This window comes from Molothrus aeneus, chromosome 1, assembly GCF_037042795.1.
Source record: "Molothrus aeneus isolate 106 chromosome 1, BPBGC_Maene_1.0, whole genome shotgun sequence".
Taxonomy (NCBI): domain Eukaryota; kingdom Metazoa; phylum Chordata; class Aves; order Passeriformes; family Icteridae; genus Molothrus; species Molothrus aeneus.
In genome coordinates, this window is record NC_089646.1 from 41,548,317 (window position 1) to 41,572,241 (window position 23,925).

Genomic DNA, 23,925 nt, shown 5'->3' on the forward strand with positions numbered 1-23,925 from the left:
TGAGAACAGAGCATTTCCTGCAGCTGCTCTGGAGGGGAATCAGGGAGGTAGATATCTCTATATTGCTAATGATGAGGAAGAGATTACATGTGGATGACTGCCATCATCACCTTAATCAATTATATTCTGCACTAAAATGAGATTTCATTAGCTACATTGAGACTTTATTCTTAACTAATATGCAAAAATTCTCCTTATTACCTAGAACTGATTCTGAATTACCTAAACTAGTGCTTCACTCTCACGAGTCACAGAACTTTGGCACTGGTGATAAACAGTTCTCTGTTAATATGTAGATAATATTCACACAGATATGGATGACAGCAAGGACAAATTGGAGTGGCTCTGTGGTTTTTAGGGGAGTATGTACAACCCAACACCAATTCCTAGCATTTTGAGAAGATATAAGACCAAAACTGGCTTCACCACTGTTTTGAGATTATCGGTCCATCTAGCTTTGCATTTAAAGAGTCACTGCAATTCATGATTCAGCAATACCAGTGTTTTCTGACTAAGACTATCTTGGAGAAGTGATGAAAGTTACTCAGGGCATGGCAGTGAAAAAGGAATTGCTGAGCACTTCCTGAGTACTTTAAGCACTGAAGAACTACAGCCATTGATCTGAGCTTTTACAAAGGATTAGCCAATCTTTCTTTCCCTTTGGTGAAATTGCTTCTCTCTTCTAATCAAGCCAAACACTTATATCTCTTTTGTATGTCTACCTTCCTTGGAAATATTCCAATTTTGTTTCACTAAAGCTGGGAAATACGCTTTTATCAGCATTTCACTGCAGTTAATCTTTTTTTTTCATTTTTTTTTTTTAATCTGTACAGGAAAATATTTAATTACAATGTTTCATTCTAACAAGCCAGTTGCAGTGTCTTAAACATACTAACACTGCTAAACCCCATGAAGAAACATGGCAAAAGAAAAACCCAAACCAAAAAAAAGTCACTATTACCTGTGTTTATGGGAAATTAAAGTGTTACCAGAACAAATGAAATGTGATGACATCTTCTAAAGATTGTCTTTCATACAGAAAGTATGAAGGAGAAGAAGAAAAACTGAAGGGGATTAATTTGCTCCCTTATCATCAACTAAGTCTAATTCTGAAGTATTCAAAATTTCCAAATGGACCTCAAATTAAATGCGGAGATGGGCTAACAAAACTTCCTTAATCAGTCTTTCAAACGGAGATAGGGTAATCCATAAATGGGACTTAATGTTCATAATTAACATTTTGCTGCTTTGATTTCTTGGAGAATTCAGAGCTTCAGAATCTACCTGAGGTTCCTTGAACATTCACTCACAGAGCAGTGTGTGCCAGACTCTTCCAGCTCACATCTCAGCACCCATTTCCCACTGATGTATCCTAACCACAGTGTAAAGGAATTATGTTCACATATAAACGTGTGCTTCATCTTAGCCATAGGTATTTATGTGCTTCAGAAGAAGTGGAACAAGCTCCCAAGTGAGAAACTGATACCTGTACTTTTCCCTTCTCTTACTGGTGCAAAAATAGCATTTTTAATGGGAAACTGGATTCAGCTGCCTCTTCTGGTATGGAGAGGATCAAAGTGAAGCAACACTTCTCTGTCAAAGTGTCTCAAATATGCATTTGATCTTTTTTTCTTAAGGATTTATATTCCAGCTAGTTAATAAGAAAGTACTCAAATCTGTATGTGTGTCTGTTTGCATATAAAGACTTCACTGGCACACACACAGAATCAGTAAGAGCCGATTTCCCAGGAAGCAGACACAGAGTAAAACAACCTTTCTTCCCAATGCTGACAAGTCTTCTGCATTCCAGAACATGTCTCACTCTGCAACAGGATCTGATGCTGTGATCCATAATACTTCTCTTGTCACCCCTCAAAGACCCAAGATTCAACTTTACAAGTATTTCTAACACAGTATTGCCTAGCTGTGGTTTAAAAGGGGAATGGGATCACTCTACCAGACCTTACACTGCACAGAAGGGAACCACAAAAAGGTTGCCAGAGCCCTGAAGTTGGAACAGTGTTCATAAAGTGACTTGAAAGGCTAGAGCAGCTAGAACAGTCCAATCCTCTAAATTTCTTTCCTTTTTCTTCCTGAGAAATTTTCACTTTTCAGTCCAAGTAGCCTAATCATTACCTGGGGCAATATCTATGTACTAGGCCTAATTAGTTAAAAATACAGCATTGAAATCTTCCCAAGCTTGCAATTAAGACACTGCATTAATCTTAGTCAATAACTTTATTCTGTTTGTTTTTCAGCTCACAATAAAGATAAAGTGATGCATGCTAACTCTGAAATCTAATCCTCTTCAATCCCACAGGCTCTAATGTAAGGAAATGAGGTGGCACACTTCTTCTTGCTGTCCTGCCAGGTCCCACCCCTGACCTAGAGGAATCAGCTCCAAGAGAGTGCTGATTAGCAAGTACACACTTTGGTCCTCATCAGCTCTTAACAAAAGAAGTTCATAGCAAATTACATGGATACATAACCCCAGCAGCTGAATAGAAAATATCAGTTGTTCTGACAGAGATTTATAAAAGCAATTTACAAACCACGGCCACAGAATAGTGATGCAAACCTTAGGGGTTCAATATCATTGTGAGGTTCAGTCTGTTATAACCTATGGAGTATAAGGTAAAATTCAACCATAATGGTGGGCAGTTGGCATAAATTTTAGCAGGTCTGATTTTTAAATGAAGGTTGAAATAATGAACCTCTTACCGTTTGTTTGGGGTTTTTTTTTGAGATAAAAGAATGCCACAAAGACACAAGATGGGATTTTTGCTACATCGCAGAGTCATCTTGAGATCAGAGCTCTGCTGTTTTCCTGCTAGACCTTTAAATTAGTCATGGCTTTTGGGCAGTCTAAATCACCCTGCTGATGGGGAAAAACTGGTAGAGTGTGGACAGAAGGCTCAGCACCTTTCCCTGGATGTGCTCTGACTCCCACCCCTGTCCCAGTCTGGCGCTCCCTCCCGTGCAAGGGGAGGTGCAGATGAGCTCTGCCTGCCTTAAGCAGACGCAGCACTGCTGCAGTCCCGATGGATGGCAGCTATTCTGAGGGCTTTGATGAGCTCAGTGGCTGAGTGTGCCAGGCCCAGGTGACAAAATACTCCATTCTGAATGCAAATTATGTGCAGAAGTTAAGTAGCAAGGGCACCAGCTGCAAAATTTGACCACTTGTGAGTACAGTGATTTGGATTGTTTTTACCCTTCTCTTTTATTCACTCTTTATTAATTAAGTGGTGAAATTCAAAAAAATATAATTCAGCCTTTGTACTGCAGTATAGTAAAACTGACTTTCAGCTGTTTCCTAATTATTTCCACTTTCATATTACAGCAATGACAGCTTATTAGAATACAGCAGTAAAAAAAGGAAAAAAGGAAAAAGAAAATAAAAAAGGTCAGGAGGGCTTACAGAATTGTCTTTCACCAGAAGAGCACAGCACTGGATTCCTGCCAACAGCATTTTATGGGGATTCCAGGCAACAGAATCAGCTCTGCAAAAATCATAAATGGAGAAAGGGAGGTGAAAATTGCATCTATAATCATGGGTACTTAAGAACCAAAAGAGACCAAACACAATCCAAGCAGACAAATCAGTTTTCCCATACACCCACACCCACCAAAGGTTCAGAAATCTCTCCAAATATTTTTAAAAATGCAGCACTTATGGAAGCCAACAGGCCACATAACGTCTGCCTCAATCCCTAGTAAATAGATTCAATTGACTTACCTGTGGATACCATGAAGAAGTCTGCGATGCTTCCTTGATATCAAAGCTGAGCCACCCCAAGAAGCCTGTTGGAACATTTATCAAGCCAAGAAAATATTATTTGTATAAAGCTATTTTGATAATACTTCAACTAATAATTTCTAAAGGTGTCTTATCTCATTTAAAGCTTTGTTTACTACACAGTCAGTGGGCTAAATTTTGCCTTTAGTTACATCTCCTGAAAAAAAGACAGCAGCCTGGGGCTATGCCTGAAATAGAGGAAGTTGTGGTCTGTGCCAAAACATGAGCCACAAACCAGAGTGGCCCTTCTGTGTAAGCAAAGGCAATGAACTGAAATGTCCTTGCATAACCAGACTCACTCCTGATACCAAAAATACCAGATAACTGTGGCTGCTTCCTTTCCCCCAGCCTTAAACTCTGAGTGACAGCAGAAAGCCCCACTTTGCACATCTTCCTCCTGCTAGCCAATTCCTTTCTGAGAATTTCACAGGGGAAACAGTGAGCAGTGATAATCTCTGGCAATTGCAAAGGCCAGGCTCAGATTTTGCAGAGATATGAAAAGCAAAGTCTGTCAGTGGGCAATAGCAGCATTTCTGTCACCAGCAACCCAAACGAGCTTAAAATTACTGAAGACTCCCTCAGCTCATCTAAGAACTAAGTGTGTGCTCTAAGAGTCACTTTGACCTTCTCTGTAGTGAGGAGCTCTTCACAGAAACTCCTTTTTTACTTCCATCTAACCTAGACATTCATCTTTGGGTGATACATTTGGCAGATGTGTCTCTCCAGGGACTGTAGAAGGAACCCAGACAACAAGTTTTTTATTACATATGTTTAATTTCTGGACAATTTGAATTAGTGAATGTGATACTTTTTCATGAATTCTGCAAGGATCAGGTCTGTGAACCTTCAGCTCTCAAACAATAACATTTATCCGCAATGGAAAGGTGAGGAGACCATGCAAACACCAAACATGTCACACAGTGCATTTGAGAAGTTACTGCTAGATAAATAAATATATAAAATGATTTTCAATACTCATGAAGGCAGAATGCACTTAATCAAACTACCTGTGAAGGAAGCAACGCTCTTCAGAGACACACAAAAAACATCAGTCCACAAAACATTTAGACTCAGTTTATTTAAAAAAAAAGAAAAAGAAAGTCACTGATGTAAAGATTCATGACTTAAGCATAGAAAATATATGCTTGTTTGGTTTTGTTTTTTTCTTCTTTCCTTGAAATAAAAATATGTGATAGCTGATATATGAGTTTGTCATTGGTATTTGCTTCACAGGCCATACACTGGGAACGAGATCAGTTATCTCTGGGAGACAGGCTGGCAAAGGCTCACAAGGGAGATGAAAGTTATCAACTTGGCTTAAAAAGTCATCCTCATTAATGCTACACATTAATAGATCAAATCATATTTTACATTGTCATGCTCACAGCATCCTTCCTGAGACAAGGGCTGCTGCACAGACTACAGGTAGGACCTAAGGTAGGAAATTATTTTGCCTCAAACTTCATGGCAATCCTGCAGCACCATGACTTGCAACTTTTTTTCTCCAGGTAGTCCAAATTTGCCCTGCTATGGGATGACAACCAAACTAATACAAGAGACAAATACTACTCCTCTCATTCTATGATTCCATTAAGTCAAAACAGTCACTAAGTTATTCCCTGAATTTTAGAAACTATAAACAACTCTTTAAAATATAATACATTATTAAAAAATTTGCATCCAAAATTTCTGTGTTTGAAAAAGTTGACATTCCCACACTGTTTGTGAAAAACAGGACTAAAAAGGCAGTTGAGAGGTCATCTCAACAGTGTGCCACTCCAAAGGCAAGATCAGCCCTACTCCTCTCATTTCGCTCAACTACATCTTTTTTAGAGATTATTAATCAATGAATCAATTACACATGTAGCTAGTACTGAAGTGAAAAATATAGTGCAGAGAGAGACCAGAAATTGCTGCCTCCACAGCATTGTTGGCCCTACTCTCTGCCTTTTTTTAAAAGAATGCCACTGTAGATCTAGATGAGAGAAATTATATTAATCTACTTGAGCCACAGTAATACAAGATGAATTTGTGATCCATGATTCTTTACCCAATTCAAAGAGAAGTGCTTAAGGCTGGGAAAGAACAAACAAACAAACAAACAAAAACCAACAAAAAACCCCAACAGCAACAATAACAACCAACAAAAATACCTAAAAACCACAAAATCAACCAAAAAAACCCACCAAAAACCCCACAAAACACCGTGAAGGAGAAGGCATTTAAGGAGACTGAAAATCACTGGCTTTGTCTGGTTTTAAAGGCCTCTCTAACGATGGAGGCTGCACAGTTAAACCACTTAATTTGTGTGTAACAGGAATAACACCTTTTTAATTTAAAGTGTCAGTCCTAAACAATGTTACCATTTGTCACACCTCCAGTGGTCAGGGAACAGATTAGTCCTTTTCTTTCAGCAGCGCCTTTTGAAGCTTCTGTAGACTATTATGTTCTGTTTATTTTGCTTTTCTAGTTTAAATAACATCAGTGCTTTCCATCTTTCCTCATTGGTCATAATTTCTAAATATGATTCTGTTTATCTACGTTGTTTCCCATTTTCTAATCTTTCTCCTGTAGGGCCTTCTTGAACTGCATCTTTTTATTTGGACAAAATTTAGATAAAGCAGATGGCATGTGAAGCAGAAAGAAAGAATCATTTTATATACCTCCTTTATTCAATTCTGAAAGGTATTTAACTCTATTTGAAAATATCACTGATTTGTGAACTAGGAAAATATCTGTGCTTTACAGTAAAGATTTGCTATCCAGTCAACACTCCCCAACCTGTCTTTGTGTACTTGATTACTGCAGCTTAGAATTCTATCTCTATTGAACTGTAGCCTAGTTTTTCCACTTTTTTCTCCAAATTGTCAAAATCCCTTTGATTTCTAATCCTGTCCTCCCACTGCCTTTGTCAGAAGTCTTATGTCATTTTCAAATTTGTCGGCACATTCTTTTTCATCCAAGTGGTTTAACAAAAATACCAGATAATTTCTACCCTAAGACAGACCTTTGAGGAACCCTGCTCAAATGTTTTTCTCCCTTCAAAGAACCACTGGTAACTGCACTGTGGGAATGGTTTTCCAGCCAGGTTTTCACTCACTACCAGAACTGCAGCTTGGCAGGTTTCTCTGGCTTTTTGATGAGATATTGCAAAGTCAACAGGTGAAGTTGACTGCCTCTCCTCCATCCAAGGGACTACAGAAGGAGGGCAGATTGATCGAACTAGAATGACACATTTTGTTTAAGACAAATGCAGCTGAGATCCACACAGGGTAGGTCAAAACACAGCCCTTATCAACCTGTGTCCCACACAATGTAATTGGTAACAAGGTACAAGAAAATTTCTGTTTAATATGCAACAAATCATTTACAGCTAAATGATGGAAATCACAGTGTGCACTGCCTGATTAAGCTAATTACCTAACCATGGGCTAATAGGTCAAGCCTGATTTTCTCTACAGGCCTAATAATAGGAGAAAAAAAAAATAGTCAGTCAGGACCACCAGGGAAAAACTCACACATAGCATTTAAAGCTACGTGAAGATGGTACATGGCATACACAAATGCTGGAGGCATATTGATGATACAAAACAAGTTATTAAGAAAGGCAGCAGAGATGGAGGTTAAAATACAATAAGCAACTGGAATGCTGCACTGTGAACAAAATAAGCTTGGTATAGCCTTTGCTCTTAGGCTTGACTGAACAGCTTGACTGCCAGGGCAGTTTGGACCTACTGGTATTATCTTCTTAAAACATTTTCCTTAACTCACTTTTCCTCTCTGGTTTGTCTTCATGTCAGAGCTTATCTACTATTTCTGGCTTTAATGAAATTTATCTTCCTGAAGCTCAGTGAATTTCTGTTGACATTCTCCCTTTTGCCCTTCCTAAGAATCACAAGCTTTATCATTTCATATTTAATGAAAAGAGTGTCCCTAAGGCAAACACATCAATTTTTGGGATCAGAAAATATTTTGAAATGAGATAAATCAGTGTAAATCTGGAAGAAACACCACTGACATTCATATAAGATATCCTTAGTAACAGCTTGTGAGAGCACTTGCAGTAGATAATCCTGATGCCTGTTAATGATACATGAAAAGTCCAACATTAGACAGCACTTAACCTGGGTTTTACTCTTTGTTTTAATTGTACTGTGCTTTTTTTTCCTCCAAAGTTACAGCAGGCCTAAACAGCAGAACACTTTGTAGACTGCATAATGTGTAAATCATTCCACAAGAAGCCAGGCCTTTCAGCAGATTGTAGATTCTCAAAAATTTCAAAAATTTTACATTCTATCCTATAGTGGTAAAAGGTATGCTTGCTAAAAAAATTAAATAAAAAAGTAAAAGGAAAAAAGCAATCCTTCTCTGTGTTTCTTGTAGTCTTTCTAAATGGTAGAGACTCAGTCTCACTGTACCTGTTCAGATACAATTTCAGTTAATCTCTTTCTAGTGGTGCTGTGAGGGAAAAAATGTTACACTAAGAATGACCGTCTGCTCATTTTACCATAGCACACTTGTATGTACATGTGTGCCTGCTGTCACCTCTGTGGAAAGCTTTGTCTTTCCCTATATCCTGTCCTCTTATAAATACAGCTAGAAACTTTTAACAAAAAAATAGAGAAGCAGCCATCCACCCAACCCTTTATATAGTGTAAAAATAGAGAAAATACTGATAGAACTTCTGAGAACCACTGAGAGGCTCACAACACGAATCACATCTTGAAAGAACAATTTATATTCCAGACAGTAAACCAAATTTATTACTGGACATTTATCCTTCTACTGGGAAACAATTAATATCTGACAACTATAGTCATTTCAAAACAGAAAAGAAGATATTTCTGGACATTTTTACCTTAGTTTAACATGAGGCAAAATCAGAAGAATAAAGTTAGTTCTTTTCAAAAGACTAACAACTCACTAAGGTTCAGAACAGGACCCAGGCTCATCCCACCATATTTGAGTTCAGCTACAGAGAGACTGCTCACTGCTCTCCTACAGCCACTGGAGATGGCTCCAGCCACATCTGTTTGACTCACCTAAGGTCCAACACAGATTCCAGCCACATCCCTCTCTCCACCAGCTATACACAGACACACAAGAGAGTTGTGTAACAGCAGCGTTGCCCCCCTGCTGAAAATCTGATGAGTCCTTCCCAGCAGCACGCAGCCGTGAGGCTTGGCAGACATCTTAAATATTAGGCCTAAATTCTGCATTTTTGTCTCCAAGAATATCAGAAAACTCTTTTGACTCATACATACAGTGATTTTATTTATTAATGTCTGTGAGACATTTATTTGAAACATGCATCACTGCCTACGTGATCTTTCTTTAGATACTCAACATTATACAAACATTTCAGAAATTTAGAGCAGGTCTGGAAATCTCCACAAATATTGTTCCAGATCCTCTTATTGCTCCATAACTTTTAATCTAGCCAACTATAATTCTGGATTTGTGGCATTGCAATTATAAAGAGAATGCAATTTTAGAAAATATGAAGTGGCCTATCTTTAGAAAAATACATCTACAGCTAACTCTTTCAAGTCATAAAAAGGCACAGTGATTATTCAAAAAAGATTCATTACAGGATTTTAATATCCAAACCTAAAATTACAAAGAATTTTTTTAAAGAGAAAAATTTCTGAACAGTTTAGGAAAATGCAAGGATATATACAGGAAATTCAAATCTGTAAATATGAAACAGAATAATTTATGACTGGTTGAGTCAGAAAGCATATCTTTATTTTAACCTGTATGAACCTTACATACAATTCTAATGTGTCTATTCCCCAAAAGAATGTGGGGAGAATCAAAACTTATGTTTGTATATCACTCTTGAAGCACTTTTAGGAGGTAGTAAGAAGAAGAAATTGATTATAAAATAATTTTGAAATGTAACCTGACAATAACAAAATGGCTTTGGCTGCTTGTCAGAACCAAGTTATTTGCTGTTTTGCAGCATATGTAACTGAGTCAAATCAGAACACATTTCTGGTCCCTATGTAAGGAAAAAGAAATGTTATTAGAGCCCAATTTCTAAAAAAGAAATATCAACAGTCAAAGAGCAATTATAAAAAAAGCAGTGCTAAACAAAACCATGCAGTATACAAACTCACATCAACATGAAGCCAGAGGCCATGCTTTTCACAGATATCAGCAATTTTATCCAGAGGATCAAATGCTCCCAGCACAGTTGTGCCTGCTGTAGCACAGACAAGAAATGGTGCTGACCCCTGCAATAGGATTCAAAACAAAAAAAAAAGTTAACATTTGCACTGTTCATCTCTTCCTTGTATACTTGTAGAGCTAAAGTATAAAAAGATCTAGGAATGTAGGACAAAGATGTGACAATCCACATTTTAGTTTCCCAGCAGAAGGCACTGCATTTAATAGTGCTGGATCTCATTTTCTTTTTTTTTTTTTTTTTCATTTAAAAAAAAGGCATTTTCCATTTTTACTTAACACCATCCCAGGGCAGACTTCTGCAGCTTCAGACTGTTTTGACATATGCTAGTTTTGTCAAAATCAAAACATACCAGATATAAGACATCTCTCTTTATACACTGATTTTCAATTCTCAGTCTTTCACATCTCACTACCATATATGCTGTCATTCTGAGTGATAAAATAAAGCAATTAGCTCAGCCAGCAGACTACCCATGCAAGGAAAGGGCTCATCCCTTTAGGGTTTCCACCTGCACTGTCTCTACAAGACCTCTGTCCTCTGCCTGGTGAAGAGGAAACTTCAGCTAGGGAATGTGATTTGCCTTCAGCCACGTTGGTGCACACCATGACAGGGACAGTCACTGCTGTCTGATCCCACACCTGACCTGCAGCTCAGTGCTATTCCCTTGCTCCCACTCCTGTCTGGGAAAGAAGAAGGGCTGAAGGCAGTAACTGAACGTTAGGAGAGAGACTGCTGGAAATCTCAGATGGTGTTCAGGTCAGTCAGGTGGGATAAGGAAAGCTTTTGTCAGGCTGGGGTCTCAGACAGCCACTGACAGCCATCCATCTTTGCTTCCCTTCAGCTAGCAGCATTCCAGCTCACAGATCCTTGCAGATCTGTGTGGGGTCTTCTTAGGAGCAGAAACTGCAGCAACAAAAAGAATGGGTGGAGTCTGTAGCAGCTCCATGAAATTGAGGGTTTCTGCCCCAGCAGTGACTGTGCAGTCTCACTGCTGGGAAGTGCCTGCTGAAAGAGCTGCTCTGCACAGTTCAGCACCTGGCCTGCAGAATGACAACACACCTACTGCAGAGGCACTCAAGGTGTTACTGAATTGTGCAAGCTGGGATCACTGAAGTTCCTTTGCAGTGAATTAGATCTCTCAGATGATGTAAGTGTGTAACTCAATGGAGCTTTAGTGAAATCAGACATCAGCTGAAAAATCTAATCCACACAAGTCTTCCATGCATCTTCACCCAGCTGAAATATTATAACTTTTTTTCTTTTTTTTTTTTTAATGTTGCCACTTTAAGCATCTACAGAGACGGACAGGCTTATATCACATTTACACTCTGACAGTTTTATCCTTCTTTACAGTGCAGAGGAATGTTAGAATGGTACATAATTATGATTTATTTGTATTTTAGATTTTCTTTACAAATGGCTAAAGCAGTGAAAAGTAACATTGGAATAAACTTAAATGAATCCCATACATTCACAAAGACTTACCAGCCTTTAATTCACTTCTTGGCCATTTATTCCCAGTACAAGCTACCACGATAGTTAATCAAACTTACAAATCAGCCTGAATCTTGAGTACAGAACTCTTGCAAGGGAGGCAAAGATGTATCCAATGCATCTATTTTCTATTAGTGTTCCCAGCAATTTTGCCCCACAGCTTCATCAAAGTCAAAGGTTCTCAAGCAGCCAATTGGTAGCACAACTGCATACAGGGAGAAGTCTCAGATATCTACAAATTCCAGTAATTGCTACCATTATACTTTTCCCACAAAGAAGGGAATTACATTTTTATTACTCTTGACAATATAGTTAATCTAGTCTTCCTGCCTAAGTTCTCTAAAAAGAGAAGACTCTTGCCTTTCATAGTCAGTGATCATTTTGTGCTTCAATCACCAGCAAATACATCCTCTGTTGTCTAGAGTCATTAGAATATTTACAGTTATTTACTGAAGCGTCCTTCTGTAAAAGTTGTAACAGACACAGTTGGATAGACACACTGAAGCTCTGATTAAATGAAAACCTTCCAATACACCTGTAACTTCCTTTAAAATGCAAGTGAAATCATGTTTTCCTGCAACCAGAGCATTTTATTTTTAAATTGTGGGGTACCATACTAAGGTAGACCTTTTTAAAAAAATCACAAATGCCAGAAGATTTCTTTCAAATGACCATTACATGTATTGTTACAAGAACAAACAAGAATACTGTTTTTGCAAAAGCAAAGAGATGATTCTCCTGCAAGCCTGCTTCCCATTGCTTTATTTTATTTCAGTCCCTTTTTTCCCCCCAGCTTGCTCAAATGAGTAAAGTACAGGTTGTCTTTCTCAGAAAATGCAAAGTAGAGAAAGAGGCAAAAAAGAGAGTTTGCTAGGTCATTAGAGCCCCCATGTATCAATAGTTATGCTATCCAGCATGAAACTCAAGTAAGAGATGGTTGTTTGGCAGAAAACATATCCAAATCAGAACTTACTGTAAGCTATTGTGGCCATGCCAGTGCAGGACAGGACAGGGCTGCCTTGGCAGGCACAAAGGCAGATTTCCCAAGACAGAATTCCATGGAAAGTATCATCCATGCCATAAACATTGCACTAGCTGCTTTGTATTCACTCATCATGGACTAAGGGCTGAGCTTTGAATTCTACTGCTCTGATGCACATGCTAGAAGTGGGAAATAGTGTGAGCTAACCAAGACAAAAGAAGATTCTCTTGGAAGTCACAGTCAGTCCTTCAAGCTCTCTAAAATAAATTATGTTGACTATAGGTAAGGATTGTCTTACAGATTGTGGGAATGTGTGTTAATGTTGTCCAAATACACATCAGTGCCTTTCCAAATTCTTGCCTTTGCCTTCCTACTTGGCAAAGTCCCTAGGGGAAAAGAGACAGTTCTCTGTACTCTCGCTAGAATAATAGAAAGGACAGAATTTAGCACTTGAAGCTTGTAAGATAGTTTTAGAGACTAAGCCACGTGTTACAGTTGTTGCTCACTGCAGAGGCAATAGAGCAATAGCTGCTGTAATTAACTGAAAAACCGTTTTAGGAAAACATACTGCATCCATTTAGAAAACGATCAAGGGCAAAAGAAATCCTATAAGAAATGTGCTAAATACTTCAGAGCAGCATTGTACTCGGGACTTTCATTAGCAGTAAACACCCTGTGGAATTTTCCTCCCTTCTAAGAGTGTAGAACCCATAAGCCTTGGCTTGTTCCACAAGTTTGGGGCAAACAGATTGCACCTGTAAGAAATACATTGTTACATTAACTACCCTACTTTTAAGATTTTGGTCACTCTTAGTTTTCCTTCCTTTCACCCAGACACAAGCACACAGTCTGCACACACTCCTCTCTCCTTCACACTCTCTCTCCCCCTCTCACCTCTTTCCTGGCCCGCTGGACTTGTTTCTCCAGTTCCTCAGGTATCATCTTACCTCTAAGGGACACAGATTTAAAACTTTTTCAGTTACATTCAAACAGGTTAGTTATGTACAGCACTACTGCATTTTACAAAGGCTCAGAGATCAGTCCTGGCTTTTGCTTTCTTACCTTTCATCTGTTTTGATGAAGTACACATTCTCTGTACCAATTCCCAGGAAGGAGGCTGCCTTTTTCATGGAGTAATGGCACTGTAAATGAGAGGGGCACAAAAAAAAAGTACACACGCAATTAAACAAGAAAAACAAATTCCTTAACATAGGAAACAGTGGCAAGTACAACAGCACCTAACAGCCATGACAACAGCATATTCTAACACAAAAAGCAAACTGATAAGGTACATATCACAAAGCCCATCTTGTACTTAACACACACAGAAAACTGGAGAAAATAAAACAAAAAAAGTTGTGCACCATGTTTAAAATATAGGGTTAAGAAAAAAATTGGAAGCTCTAGTTCATACAATTTTTCTTAGAGCTCATTCTGCATTAGAATGAAAAGTAGAAACTTTGAAGTGTCATCAGAGAAGAATTATTAATTGTTTCAAAATGTTTTAATAGGACTAAGTCGAAAATATCCATGAGTGTAAGAGTTAGGAAATGCATGAGGAAAAGTTTAACTCAACAGCCTGGAAACAATTAATTAGGTCCTAAAGTCCAAGAGCACCACTCCTTGGAAACTGGACCCTTAGCTAGGATGTATATTTTTGAAGCTTCTAGTACTTTATGTTTGTAACAATTCTGTATGCTTTCTCTAATCCCCAGCTGATGGCCACTGCCAGAGACAAGATACTCTGCTAAACTGACCCATGGTCTAATTCAGCAACCCATGTCCACAGGATCAAAGAGCTCAATTCCAAAGACCTACCAAAGCTTCTGATGAGGTAAAATGGGGATTTGCAAGGCTTTCAACATCCTATCTCTGCAAAAAGATCTGGAAATCATGGTGGTGTGTAGTTCACATGACTGTGAAAGCAAGCAGATCTTAGACAGGACCCAGCACATCTTCATAACTTACTGTGGATTTTGCAAAAGGTCCCAGTGTGGACCAGCCTGCGTTTTTCAGAAAATTAAGTTACTATTTTAGCAAAGAATTTTAGCTAGGTCTCATCACAGAGACATAACTGAATGAGTACACAGACACATGCAGCCCGCTTCTCACTTTGCACTGAATAAAGGGCATCAGTCTATGAAGCCTGTGGAGTGCAAAGGAGGATTTTAGAAATGGGTGTTTATTTAATCAGAATGTGGTAAAATGACTAAGGTGAGAATGCTATTCAAGCCCACAGACCACTATACACTTTTTACAAACTTTTTTATTTTCAACAAACATTAATGGTTTATCTAATCACATTTGCAGCGTTCACCTTTATAAGGACCTGCTCTGCTATGGATACTCTTATTCCAGCACAAGAACACTTTGGCTTATTCCAGAACAAGAGCACACTGATCTCTGCTTAATTTGTCTTCAAGATTAGCCTGGGAATTCAAGATACAGTAAACTTCTTAACCCAAAGATATTTAGACATCAAAACTACCCACTTATAGCAGTGGAGTCACCTTTGAGAGTACACCACATCCCATAGGACTAGAGAGTTCTTTTCAGAACCAAGACCATCCAACCCTTGGATTATCACTGCCCTCCTCACAAAAATAAGATTGTCTCTTTTACACATTATTACTGAAGGGTTAAAATGAAGCATACTCCAGCAAACACAAAGATGTCTGGAATTGCTGCTTTTCATACAGGAGGTGAAGCCAGGTGGTTAATTAATTCCATTTTCTTCCTGAGAGTTCACACAAATGCAGTTACTGCAGAACATAATTAAGAAAAATGTACAACATTTTAATGTGTGGGCATGAATATATTAAGGGTATTAAAGCCTGTCACGCTTATTTTGATGAGATGGATGATCTCAGAGGGCTCTTTTTCTTTATGACAAAGAGGTTTCCCCCACCATCACCCACTTTTTAAACAAAGGCATAGAATGACATGATGCTACTGAGTAGTTTTAAGAAAGCTTAATTTGTAACATGACACATCCACAAGGCCTTTAGGGCTCAGTCATTTAGACTGTTGCAAGAATAATAACATACATAGGTGGATAATTAGTCTTACATTACATCAATAAAGGTAATAATGATTGTAAGTGGCTTTGTGTTGTTCAGCAGAAGTTTGGAGATGTTTTTGACTGACGAGTGAATCACTTCAAATACAAGTTGCCAGAAATCACTGATTTCTAGCCATTTCTTTCAAATGTAAGGTATGAATCACCAAGAATAATCAGATCCTTCCAAACTGAATAAGACCTGCAAATTCAGAATACTAGTAGGCAGACAATCAGTAAAATATATATTTTATTATAAACAATGGTATGAGATACTGGAAGAAAGATAAAAGAGGCTTGAGTGCCTGAGAGATTATACCAAAAAGCTGAGAAAAAGAGAAGGAAGAACAGAGGGAATACAAAAACAAACAGGCTGCAAGAGAAATTATTTTTCCTCCAGAAGAACCTCTGTACTTCTTGGAAAATTCTGTCTTTCACTAGGACAGAAAAAGAACAAGACCCATAATACTACATAGACTTAGGATATGCTTTCTTTGGTGAAAAAAGAGGTCTTTCAGTTATGTTGATTGAAAACATGTAAGAATTTCTTCCCCTATCTTCATTACTAGAAGCCATTATGCTAAACTGCATTGCATCATTTTAAGAAAAAATATACCAAAGAGCATTTAGCAGCTACAGTCACAAGAGCACCAATTAATTCACTTTTCATAGTTCCCTTTCCAAAAAAAGGAGAAAGAAATATCCAGATTAAAAGTATTATTTTAAATACTGTGAGTTCAGGTTACTCTTGGCATGTCTTTCACAGCTTAATTTGTTTGGACAAATTATTGAAGCTGTAGCCATTTTGTAGTAAGAAATTACCATCTTAGAGCACAAGATCAAATTGGAACATTGGTGCATTTAAGATGTGCTGCTATACTATTTTACCTATATCTAGGCATAGTTTTCATCTCCTAATGATGTTTGTAAAGACAAGGTACTTTCTACCTGTGCTCATTAGAACAGAAGACAAAATTGTATTTTCTTGATTTTAAAAAGTTTCCTAGAAACATGATTGCATAAAGCAATTATCTGATTATGAGATTGTTTTATTACCCATTTTTGTCTGTTGTAATTTCAACAGGGGACAACATGATAAGTTAATGTTGTGTTCTCTCGCTTTGTTACTTTCATGATCAAGTTGCACTGGGGAGGAATTTAGTTTCATTTAATCTAAAAAAACTGCTCACATCAGCATGTACGTTTCAACTGTTTACACATCCTCTTCTACCCTTACTTGCCTCAAATTTATCAGATTTCTACCTTTCAGATCAATGTAGCACATACTTGTGCCAGAATAAAGTTTAGATGGGACTCAGATAGCAAAAGGGAATAAAAAGGTGGGCTGATACCTATAACTAGAACAGCATTTATCTCCTACAGAACCACAAATCATGCCTCCAGAAAGTGGGATATAACAATTACTCTTCTGCTGCTCCTGTCTCAAGGGGAATCACACTGCTATGGTCCAGCAAAAAGTATTACAGAGTAGCAGCATAAACAGTGTTCACTGCATATCACTACAGCTTTGAATATCTAAGCATTTGCTTACAGGAACAAGGAGCCTTTTTATTCCTGAAGGCCAAGCAGAATATGTGAGGACCTTGGGTGGGCCGTGCATTAAATATACATCTTTATATTATCCAAGAACATACCAAAAATACATAGCCCCAGATCACATAAGTCATTGAAAGTCTGTGCATTCCCCTCCTTTGCAGCAGGGCAACTCTTTCAACTTGACAAGTGCCAAACTGAAACTTAGAGACTTAGCAAATCAAGGCAAAAATCATTTTATTTCAGCCAAGGCCTAAAATGGCACAAGGGCCTTGAATGAACAGTCATGTCTTTTGACTCCTTATCAATACTGTTCATTATAACCTCATGGCTTCTCCATGACAATGCTCAGGCCTGATTCTTGATGAAGATAAACTCAGGTTGTTAATTTCTCCAAGTTTTGTTTTACTTTTCCAAGTTTGTTTTGTTGGGAGGGTTGACAATTTGCTTCTCCAGGAACCTCTTCAGTTAAAACAAAACAAACAAAAAATTCCAACAAAAACGGAGGATGTTTTGATGAGGGGATTGAGTGTGCCCTCAGGAAGCTCACAGATGACACCAAGCTGAATGGGAAATTGATCTGTTGAAGGATAGGAAGGATTTGCAGAGGAATCTAAACAAGCTGGATTAACGGGCAAGGCCAAGGGTGTGACACTCAACAAGTCAAAGTGCCCAGTCCTGCACTTGGGTCACAACAACCCCAGGCAGCACTACAGGCATGGGGAAAAATTGCTGGAAAGGGGCCCAGTGGACAAGGACCTAGGGGTGCTGGTTGACATCCAGATGAACACAAGCCAGCGTGTGCTAAAGTGGCCAAGAAGGCCAATGGCATCCTGGCCTGTATCAGCAGTAGTGTGGCCAGCAGGACCAGGGCAGTGATTGTCACCAGTGCTCAGCACTGGTGAGGCCACACCTCAAATCCTGTGTTCAGTTTTGGGCCCTTCACTACAAGAAAGACATTGAGGGGCTGGAGTATGTCAAGGGAAGGGCAACAGAGCTGGTGAAGGATCTAGACAGTGAGCGCTGTGAGGAGTGGGTGATGGAGCTGGGGGTGTTTAGCCTGGGAAAAGGCTGAACAGAGGTGACCAACCTTATTGCTCACTACAACTGCCTGAAAGGAGAGTGTAGCCTGGGAGGAGTCAGGCTCTTCTCCAAAGCAACCACTGACAGGATGAGAGGACACAGCCCCAAGCTGTGCCAGGGGAGGTTCAAGTGGACAATAAGAATTTAATCACGGGAAAGGTTAAGCATTGGAAGTTTGCCCAGGGAGGTGCTGGAGTCACCATACCTGGAGGTGTTCAAGAAACAACCAGACATGGCATTTAATGCCATGTTCTTGTTGACAAGGTGGTGGTCAGTCAAAGGTTGAACCTGATGATCTTAGAGGTCTTGCCCAACCTAAATGATTCCTAGGTTCTGTGATTAAAAGGTGCAAAATGTTAAATAAGACTCAAAATAAAAACAATAATAAAAGAACTAGGATTGTATGACACCAGTGCTTCCATACTTGTCTCAAGTGTGGGCTACTGATTACATATATTCTCAGCATGGCATATCTGAACAAAAGTTTCCAAAAAGTAATCTAGCTTGGACTCAGTACAGGTGGATCTAAAATAATTATAAATGAATATGCCCATTTCCTCCCTCATAACACTGAATAAACACTAGTGATCTTGGAAAATAGTCACCCTAGCTATTAAAAGCATCAGTTTTACAGTAAATGATTATTGAGTGCTAAAGACTCAATAGTAGTTTGAAGCAAACAAAGTATTAGAGATCAAAAGCATGGCCTTACAAATAATTTACCAATTTATTTTTCCTGGTCAAGTTTATGTTTTCCTGGTGAAGCAAAGACATAAAAATAAATTTATTCTGGCAGACAATTAAAATTTCTTTTGACATGAATTTAAATGTTTGCTTATTTCAGAGTAAGAAAATATGTTGTAGTTAAACCATTGCAATGAAATAAAACATTGCTTCATGATGAAAGTTTCATGGGCTTTACTTCAAAAGCATTTATGGAACTTGCTTCAAACTCATTTTTTCCTTCTTAACTATTTTGAAGATGTACCATGAGGGATTAAGTATGAACTGGCATGTATTTTCATACACACACTTTTCAGAAAAAGAAAAGAAAGCAAACAAGAAAAAATATTTTTGGGGGGGAAAAAACAAACAAGCCACCTTTACTTAGAACATGTGGGCTCAGTTCCAAAAGGCATGTTATCTTGGAAAACTCATACAATGCCTTCATCCCTCAGGCTTCTTCAAAATAAGCCTCTCACTGCAAACTGTTTGGAGCATAAACGTCTGAGCTAAAATTATCCTAGTAAGTCCATATTTTCTAATACAACAAGGTTCTGTGCAGGCTTCCACTGGGGATTTTATATAGTAGAGTCAGAATTAATAACAACTCTATGCTAATCAAATAATAAGCTCTCAAAACTGAAGGGACAGGGAAGAGAAAAAAGCCGCCAAAATCTACCTTCCGAATAAATGTATGGATGTAACTCAATTTCCCACAGGCATTTCGGATTGATATTATTCAAAAACTTTAAAAACTGGCCAGGTATTTTTAATTATTTAAAGAAAAAATGTCTAAAAGTCCAGAATTTTTTTTTCTGAGAGGCATATGGTGGGTTTGACTCTGTACCACAACCAATCTGTATATTCAGATATAGGGCAAAATGGGAGCTGCAGAGAGCCATCTCACAGGCCCACAAGTACTGAGTTTAGTACAAATTAAACATGCAGAAAAAAACCTTTGACATCCAAAACCCACCTACAGTTCCTGCTAGACTTTATGCTGTGGGAAATCAAATGCTGCAGACCTCCACAATACAGCACATGCATTCTGCTTCAGGTTTACCCCATGTACAACCTGTTCTTGTATCAGCAGTTTTCAAAACAGCAACATCTGTGTTTGTTTTCTGAAAGCAAGAAAGCTTCTGCAGGGAAATTTACCATCAGACTTCTCCACTTTGCTCCGATATTCCACATCATATACTGATGTCAGAACTATTCTACCAGTGCTCCATCAGATATGCAAATATCATTTTGCAGCTACTGAAAAAAATAAAGTTCAAAAAGCTTTTCTTTGTTTTCATTTTACCTCTTCCGAAGCGAACAGAACTAGTCTTGGCAGACCTGAGAGCCCTTTCTCCTTTATCTCAGGGCAAAATCTGTACCTTGCTAAGTTCATGGCATACATATTAGAAATAGAGCCACCTGCAAAAAGAGACATACAAATATTGGATTAGCCATAGTATGAGTACCTTTCCTGCATCTGAGAGCTTGACCTGTTCAGGGAAAAATAAACCCCACAGGCATCCTAGTGATGCATCCATCACAGTTTATTTCCTCCCCTGAAGGCTACATCCATAAAATGAACCTTGGGCTCTGCAGCAGGCATGGAAGCAGAGCCTGTTTGGGTGCTCTTTGGGGATATTTTCCTCTTTGAGGAATAAGAGCTGTGCCCAAGCAGTCCTTCCCAACAGAGAAAACCCTGCCACAGCACCTTCCCCTCTACACTGCAGCAGAACAAGCTCAGCTGCCTGCACCAAGCTCAGAGCCTTGGAGATCTCTTGGGCAACCAGGTCTCAGAGGGCCAAGGGAGAAAAAAGGTCTTTGGAAAAAAAAAAAAAAAACCAACACAGTGAGTGGGAACTGAAAGATCTGCAAGGTAAGATCTGGACAAGTTTTATTCACTCGGGACAGGTTTTATTCACCTAGAAGAACAAAGCCAAAGCAGTAACAAAAACCGTTACATAAAACTAGAGCCAAAACAAGGGCAATTAATTTATCTTCTCTCCGTAGATAACTAAGTATTAAGCCATTAATTCTTCTGTAAAAGTAAGGCTTCTATCAAAAATACACATCAAATTTGATGTGAAAAAAAATCCATACCAGTAATATATTAAAAAATAGGGATTTTTATCTTGTTTATTTTTCTACTACTCATATGTAGGCTGGAATTACTGACTTTGTTTCAGTTCAGTAGGGGGAACTTAAACTCATGTATTCATTTAATTTCTCTTCTCACCCCCAAAATAGATATAAAAGCTTAACAACTATCCCAATTAGTTGTTACCTGAATAATCTTTGAAATATCCCCGTTATGCTTCATTATTTCAGTGTCATGCGCTGAAACATTGCCTTACAGAACATTTGAAAAACATGGTTTATCAAGCAGCTTTAGAAATATCTGTTTGGCCTGCCTTATTATAACGTTTAATAAAATTATAAAAATTCAGAGGAGTTAAGAACATGTAAATTCTTGCTCCTCCAGTTCATAAGCAGGATACAAAGATCTATGCTCTCAGGCACCATGGATTGGCATCTAGCACATAAATCATCTCCCTGTCTGTCAGCTCAGTTGACTCATTCCAATGAGGCTGTTGGTATTGTTAATAAGGTCAGGAAGGGCATCAGCTACAAACAATTAATTTCAAATAATTCCATATAATTATATTTAATGTAGAAGTGTTTTCATTCATTCACTGGTCAAAATTGCTGAATTATTACTAGAAACACATAAGATAAGCCTAGAAATAAAAATAAAATAGTTTTGGCTATCACTACACTTTTGCATGCATTTTCAAATACGCAATTTGTATGACTCCAATGTTTATAGAATTAATGGTATTAGACCATTTATAATGATTCCGCTTGAATGTTCCTACCTGGATTAAATATACCATCGCCGTCTTCCCAGCCTATGAATTCAATCATTTTCTTGATGACTGCTTCCTCCACCAACAGAAACACAGGGGATACTTCATATGTGTATCTAAAGAGAAATAACAGCATGGTAATTGGTATTAAAACTAGATAACTCGTGGCACAGAGCATTGCTAAAACTAGATAAAGGCTTCTTGCACCTTTCTCTAATCTATCAGCTGCTGATCACCACCAGCAGTAGGTATCCAAACTAAAAACATTATGGATCTGATACAATAGAGCAATTGCTTAGGTTCTGGCAGCATCTCACTGACACTTCCACTCTCAAAGTAATACACCAGAGTTTTCTATTAATGTAGGTCAGATGCTTAAATTTCAGCTTTACATTTGCAAGTAAACAGTAGACAGGTAACCATTTGCACTCAACTGTGTGCAGAATGCCTCAAAGGAATGAACAACTAAGTTAAGTCTGATTCATTTATTTTTATGTACTAAGTAAGATAAAAGTCTAAGTTTATTAGCATTGCAAAAAAAAAAAACTCTCTCCTCATAAACCCCAACTTCAGCCAATCAAAATCAGAGGGTTTCCCTCTCCCAAAGTCTTGCACAATTCCCGCCTCTTCTGTAACACCGAAAACAGGAATCAGAAACAAGGAAGCAAAAAAGCTGTTATTCCAAAAAGCATACTAATTCAAAATCAAGAGGACAAAGAACCACACTTACACACTGGGGTTCAGTGCTTCTGTAATGAAACGAGCCACTAACGAGTAATAATCTATTCCAGCATACAGCTGATTGAAAAATCTTGGATGATCTGAAAAAACAGATGAAAAGCAAATGACAGGATATACCAGAAAAGGGAATACATCACACTCCCTCTCAGCTGAATGCTGATTGTTGCAAACCACAATTGACTCCATTCTCTCAGTATTCTCTGGATTTGCTGTCCTTTCCTAAAGTTAGACATTCCTTTGAAAGTAAATTTAATAAGTGCTTTGAAGCTTCAAAACATGTCTTGAGAAACACAAGTGGTGCACAGAATAATTGTGAGTTGTTCACAAGTTTTATAAAGCAAAAATAAAAGGGATTGACAATTGAGTATACATAGTGCCTTTAAACAGTGGTTTTGAGAGGCCACAGTCGATGCTCAGCCAAATTTTGCTAAGCCATAGAATACAGGATCCCAAGCAGCTGTGCCTTTTCTCCCACCAGAGTTTCAACACAGAGAGAGAGAGAGAGGAAGTCTAACAGCTTGGAAAATTTTGCTGCACACTTAAAATGAATGAGAAGTTAAGAGAATTTATTTACCCTCCTTTAAACACTGAGATATTACTAATTTTGACAAAATTCTATGCTACTGCTGACTATAAAAACAACTCCATTCAACAGTGGAGTCACCACCTAAATTTTAATCCATAGCACACAGCATTTTCCCATGGAAAACCAGGTAAACAGTATGGCTCCATTTATATTATAACTAGGGCTTCAATAAATGTCTATACTCAAAGACTATTTGCAGAGCATATTTTTATATACCACGTCCTTTCTAAGGCGACATATTATAATCTAAAGGCAATTTGCAAAAGCAATATAAACAAAATGTCTTCCACTAACTCAGTAATTATATCTGCATATTATTAGTACGCTACCCCTGCAGATCAGTATCACTACTCTGATGTGGTTTTCAAATCATAAGTTCCCTCTCAAAATTATTTTACAGTTTTATTCTGCAGCAACAGTGATTGTAGCAGGGAATGCAGCCCAGAAATGCACAACAAACTATATCAAATGTCTTTCTTACTTAACAAAATACAGCCTAAGCCCTATAACATCTAAAATCCTGAGCCACTGATTCACAGTGCCATTTCCTGAACAGATGTTGTTCATCCCTTTTCACCAAGATTGAATTACCCTGCACATGCTGCAGAAAGGTTAGCTATAGAGAACTAATCCTGCAGAGCTGTGGTGTACTGTCTCTGAAACACTGCAGGCTCTCCTCTCATGGTGTCTGGAACAGGAATTACTGCCTATCAGCAAATTAACAACCTGCAAGACGATTGCTCAAATAGAACAATAATAAATGGAGGGTTATCATCACTAAGAACATATGAGGGCAATGATGGCGACTCCAAATCTCATCACTCAGACAGCAGGAAATCACACCAAAA

The 23,925-nt window shown here is 38.2% G+C and overlaps 1 protein-coding gene across 2 annotated transcripts in view; it reads right to left on the reverse strand.

Moving 5' to 3' along the window:
- The window catches only part of GADL1 (glutamate decarboxylase like 1), a 164,685-nt gene that overhangs the window by 45,261 nt on the left and 95,499 nt on the right, over positions 1-23,925 (reverse strand). For both annotated transcript variants that reach the window (XM_066555621.1, XM_066555613.1), the window contains exons 4-11: positions 22,481-22,571; positions 21,760-21,866; positions 20,190-20,305; positions 13,528-13,607; positions 13,360-13,414; positions 9,919-10,035; positions 3,737-3,801; positions 3,419-3,500 (exon numbers count right to left, since the gene is read on the reverse strand). In XM_066555621.1, coding sequence (XP_066411718.1) covers positions 3,419-3,500; positions 3,737-3,801; positions 9,919-10,035; positions 13,360-13,414; positions 13,528-13,607; positions 20,190-20,305; positions 21,760-21,866; positions 22,481-22,571 — 713 coding nt within the window. The remainder of the gene's footprint in view (positions 1-3,418; positions 3,501-3,736; positions 3,802-9,918; positions 10,036-13,359; positions 13,415-13,527; positions 13,608-20,189; positions 20,306-21,759; positions 21,867-22,480; positions 22,572-23,925) is intronic.